Below are 5,000 nucleotides of genomic sequence, written 5' to 3'. Positions count from 1 at the left end.
GTATTGGCTATTTTACCCTGAGGGGTCTAACTTGTTATTCCCAATCAGAAGTTGGGAGTTTCACGTGCGTATCATGACCTGGTCCTCTGTGGTTCAGTTAGGAATAATAATAATAATAACTTTTATTTGTACAGCACTTTTCCTGCAAACGTTGCAGGTTTGGTTGGCAGAGCTCTGTGGCTCAGCTGGCAGAGTATGGCGCCAAGAACGCTTAGGTTGTGGGTTCGATTCCCGCTGGGACCATGTATACTGAAGAATGTAATCTTTCACTGCAAGGTAAGTCGCTTCAAGGTTGGTGACTCGACACTGTGTTGTGTTGTCAGGTAGCGTAGGTCTGGGAGCACGCACACACACACACACACAGACACACAGACACACACACACACACACACACACACACACACACACAGAAGGCCTTACCCATGTAGAGGACCCCGTCTGAGCTCCTGCAGGGCGAGGCCTGGACCAGCTCAGGGATGGTGAACGGCAGCTTCTGTTAAAACAGACGGACAACAGACAGACAACTGTCACCATCAACAGACAGACAACCATCAACAGACAGACAACTGTCACCATCAACAGACAGACAACTGTCACCATCAACAGACAGACAACCATCACCATCAACAGACGGACAGCAGACAACCATCACCATCAACAGACGGACAACAGACAGACAACTATCACCATCAACAGACAGACAACAGACAGACAACCATCACCATCAACAGACGGACAGCAGACAACCATCACCATCAACAGACGGACAACAGACAGACAACCATCACCATCAACAGACAGACAACAGACAGACAACCATCACCATCAACAGACAGACAGCCATCACTATCAACAGACGGACAACAGACAGACAACTATCACCATCAACAGACAGATAACAGACATAACTATCACCATCAACAGACAGACAACAGACAACTATCACCATCAACAGACAGATAACAGACATAACTATCACCATCAACAGACAGATAACAGACATAACTATCACCATCAACAGACAGACAACAGACAACTATCACCATCAACAGACAGATAACAGACATAACTATCACCATCAACAGACAGATAACAGACATAACTATCACCATCAACAGACAGACAACAGACAACTATCACCTCCCAGTGTCAATATCAAGGCTCCATTTTGAGCAGTGCAATTGTTATCACACACACACTCTCTCTCTCTCTCTCTCTCTCTCTCTCTCTCTCTCTCTCTCTCTCTCTCTCATTGTTGCATGACATCCTAATCACCTGTGGTAAGCAAATATGCAGCAGCTCATTCTAGGTAAAGAGGAACCTTATCGTTTCCTCTGCGATGTGACCCTCTTCTGTCAGATAAACCTCACCTTCCCCCTTACCGTAAAATAGTCTCTTACCCTGAGACCCTCTTTGTCCCTCTTACCCTGAGTCTCTCTTTGTCCCTCTTACCCTGAGTCTCTCTTTGTCCCTCTTACCCTGAGACCCTCTTTGTCCCTCTTACCCTGAGTCTCTCTTTGTCCCTCTTACCCTGAGACTCTCTTTGTCCCTCTTACCCTGAGACTCTCTTTGTCCCTCTTACCCTGAGACTCTCTTTGTCCCTCTTACCCTGAGACTCTCTTTGTCCCTCTTACCCTGAGTCTCTCTTTGTCCCTCTTACCCTGAGACTCTCTTTGTCCCTCTTACCCTGAGACTCTCTTTGTCCCTCTTACCCTGAGACCCTCTTTGTCCCTCTTACCCTGAGTCTCTCTTTGTCCCTCTTACCCCGAGTCTCTCTTTGTCCCTCTTACCCTGAAGGTCTCTTTGTCCCTCTTACCCTGAGACTCTCTTTGTCCCTCTTACCCTGAGACCCTCTTTGTCCCTCTTACTGTGAGACTCTCTTTGTCCCTCTTACCCTGAGTCCTCTTTGTCCCTCTTACCCTGAGACTCTCTTTGTCCCTCTTACCCTGAGACTCTCTTTGTCCCTCTTACCCTGAGACTCTCTTTGTCCCTCTTACCCTGAGTCTCTCTTTGTCCCTCTTACTGTGAGTCTCTCTTTGTCCCTCTTACCCTGAGACTCTCTTTGTCCCTCTTACCCTGAGACTCTCTTTGTCCCTCTTACCCTGAGTCTCTCTTTGTCCCTCTTACTGTGAGTCTCTCTTTGTCCCTCTTACCCTGAGACTCTCTTTGTCCCTCTTACCCTGAGTCTCTCTTTGTCCCTCTTACCCTGAGACTCTCTTTGTCCCTCTTACCCTGAGTCTCTCTTTGTCCCTCTTACCCTGAGACTCTCTTTGTCCCTCTTACCCTGAGACTCTCTTTGTCCCTCTTACCCTGAGTCTCTCTTTGTCCCTCTTACCCTGAGACTCTCTTTGTCCCTCTTACCCTGAGTCTCTCTTTGTCCCTCTTACCCTGAGACTCTCTTTGTCCCTCTTACCCTGAGACTCTCTTTGTCCCTCTTACCCTGAGACTCTCTTTGTCCCTCTTACCCTGAGACTCTCTTTGTCCCTCTTACCCTGAGACTCTCTTTGTCCCTCTTACTGTGAGACTCTCTTTGTCCCTCTTACCCTGAGTCCTCTTTGTCCCTCTTACTGTGAGACTCTCTTTGTCCCTCTTACCCTGAGACTCTCTTTGTCCCTCTTACCCTGAGACTCTCTTTGTCCCTCTTACCCTGAGACTCTCTTTGTCCCTCTTACCCTGAGACTCTCTTTGTCCCTCTTACCCTGAGACTCTCTTTGTCCCTCTTACCCTGAGACCCTCTTTGTCCCTCTTACCCTGAGTCTCTCTTTGTCCCTCTTACCCTGAGACTCTCTTTGTCCCTCTTACCCTGAGTCTCTCTTTGTCCCTCTTACCCTGAGACTCTCTTTGTCCCTCTTACCCTGAGACTCTCTTTGTCCCTCTTACCCTGAGTCTCTCTTTGTCCCTCTTACCCTGAGTCCTCTTTGTCCCTCTTACCCTGAGACTCTCTTTGTCCCTCTTACCCTGAGTCTCTCTTTGTCCCTCTTACCCTGAGTCTCTCTTTGTCCCTCTTACTGTGAGACTCTCTTTGTCCCTCTTACTGTGAGACTCTCTTTGTCCCTCTTACCCTGAGACTCTCTTTGTCCCTCTTACCCTGAGACTCTCTTTGTCCCTCTTACCCTGAGTCTCTCTTTGTCCCTCTTACCCTGAGACTCTCTTTGTCCCTCTTACCCTGAGACTCTCTTTGTCCCTCTTACCCTGAGACCCTCTGTGTCCCTCTTACCCTGAGTCTCTCTTTGTCCCTCTTACCCTGAGACTCTCTTTGTCCCTCTTACCCTGAGACTCTCTTTGTCCCTCTTACCCTGAGACCCTCTTTGTCCCTCTTACTGTGAGACTCTCTTTGTCCCTCTTACCCTGAGTCTCTCTTTGTCCCTCTTACCCTGAGACTCTCTTTGTCCCTCTTACCCTGAGACTCTCTTTGTCCCTCTTACCCTGAGTCTCTCTTTGTCCCTCTTACTGTGAGACTCTCTTTGTCCCTCTTACTGTGAGTCTCTCTTTGTCCCTCTTACTGTGAGACTCTCTTTGTCCCTCTTACCCTGAGTCTCTCTTTGTCCCTCTTACCCTGAGACTCTCTTTGTCCCTCTTACCCTGAGACTCTCTTTGTCCCTCTTACTGTGAGACTCTCTTTGTCCCTCTTACCCTGAGACTCTCTTTGTCCCTCTTACTGTGAGACTCTCTTTGTCCCTCTTACTGTGAGACTCTCTTTGTCCCTCTTACCCTGAGTCTCTCTTTGTCCCTCTTACCCTGAGTCTCTCTTTGTCCCTCTTACCCTGAGACTCTCTTTGTCCCTCTTACCCTGAGACCCTCTTTGTCCCTCTTACCCTGAGTCTCTCTTTGTCCCTCTTACCCTGAGACTCTCTTTGTCCCTCTTACTGTGAGACTCTCTTTGTCCCTCTTACCCTGAGTCTCTCTTTGTCCCTCTTACCCTGAGACTCTCTTTGTCCCTCTTACCCTGAGTCTCTCTTTGTCCCTCTTACCCTGAGACCCTCTTTGTCCCTCTTACCCTGAGACTCTCTTTGTCCCTCTTACCCTGAGACTCTCTTTGTCCCTCTTACCCTGAGACTCTCTTTGTCCCTCTTACCCTGAGACTCTCTTTGTCCCTCTTACCCTGAGACTCTCTTTGTCCCTCTTACCCTGAGACTCTCTTTGTCCCTCTTACTGTGAGACCCTGTTTGTCCCTCTTACCGTCAGTCCTTCTTTGTTCTTCCCTCCCAGAGAGTACAGGCTGCCATCGTTAGGGTCCGGCAGAAAGGCTGGCCTAGAAGAGAGGGAGAGGGGGGGAGGGAGGGAGAGAGAGGGAGGGGGGTTAGAGAGATGGACAGAGAGTTCATACACATTCTCTGTTGTCACACCTCAGATGACCTCTGCACAAATCCACTTTGATTCAGATCCACCTGCTCAGGTGTGCCCTGCATGAACCTAGCCACCTGACTGTCTGACACGGTGGAGGCTGACCTGATCTGATTGGTCCATGTCTGAGATGGAGTCTGACCTGATTGGTCCATGTCTGAGATGGAGTCTGATCTGATTGGTTCATGTCTGAGACAGAGTCTGATGTGATTGGTTCATGTCTGAGATGGAGTCTGACCTGATTGGTCCATGTCTGAGATGGAGTCTGACCTGATTGGTTCATGTCTGAGATGGAGTCTGACCTGATTGGTCCATGTCTGAGATGGAGTCTGATGTGATTGGTTCATGTCTGAGATGGACTCTGACCTGATTGGTTCATGTCTGAGATGGAGTCTGATGTGATTGGTTCATGTCTGAGATGGAGTCTGACCTGATTGGTTCATGTCTGAGATGGAGTCTGACCTGATTGGTTCATGTCTGAGATGGAGTCTGATGTGATTGGTTCATGTCTGAGATGGAGTCTGATGTGATTGGTTCATGTCTGAGATGGAGTCTGACCTGATTGGTTCATGTCTGAGATGAAGTCTGACCTGATTGGTCCATGTCTGAGACAGAGTCTGATGTGATTGGTTCATGTCTGAGATGGAGTCTGACCT

General features: G+C 48.7%; 1 protein-coding gene across 1 annotated transcript in view; it reads right to left on the bottom strand.

The window, feature by feature from the left end:
- Nucleotides 1–5,000, bottom strand: part of ern1 (endoplasmic reticulum to nucleus signaling 1) — a gene marked incomplete at its 3' end in the record, with an annotated part of 50,686 nt that overhangs the window by 24,680 nt on the left and 21,006 nt on the right. The window contains 2 exon segments of the mRNA XM_080523604.1: nt 421–493; nt 4,180–4,252. Coding sequence (XP_080379730.1) covers nt 421–493; nt 4,180–4,252 — 146 coding nt within the window.

Source organism: Nansenia antarctica (genome assembly GCF_963989245.1).
Source record: "Nansenia antarctica genome assembly, chromosome: 2".
NCBI classification, from domain to species: domain Eukaryota; kingdom Metazoa; phylum Chordata; class Actinopteri; order Argentiniformes; family Microstomatidae; genus Nansenia; species Nansenia antarctica.
This window is presented reverse-complemented; position numbering and strand designations above follow the sequence as displayed.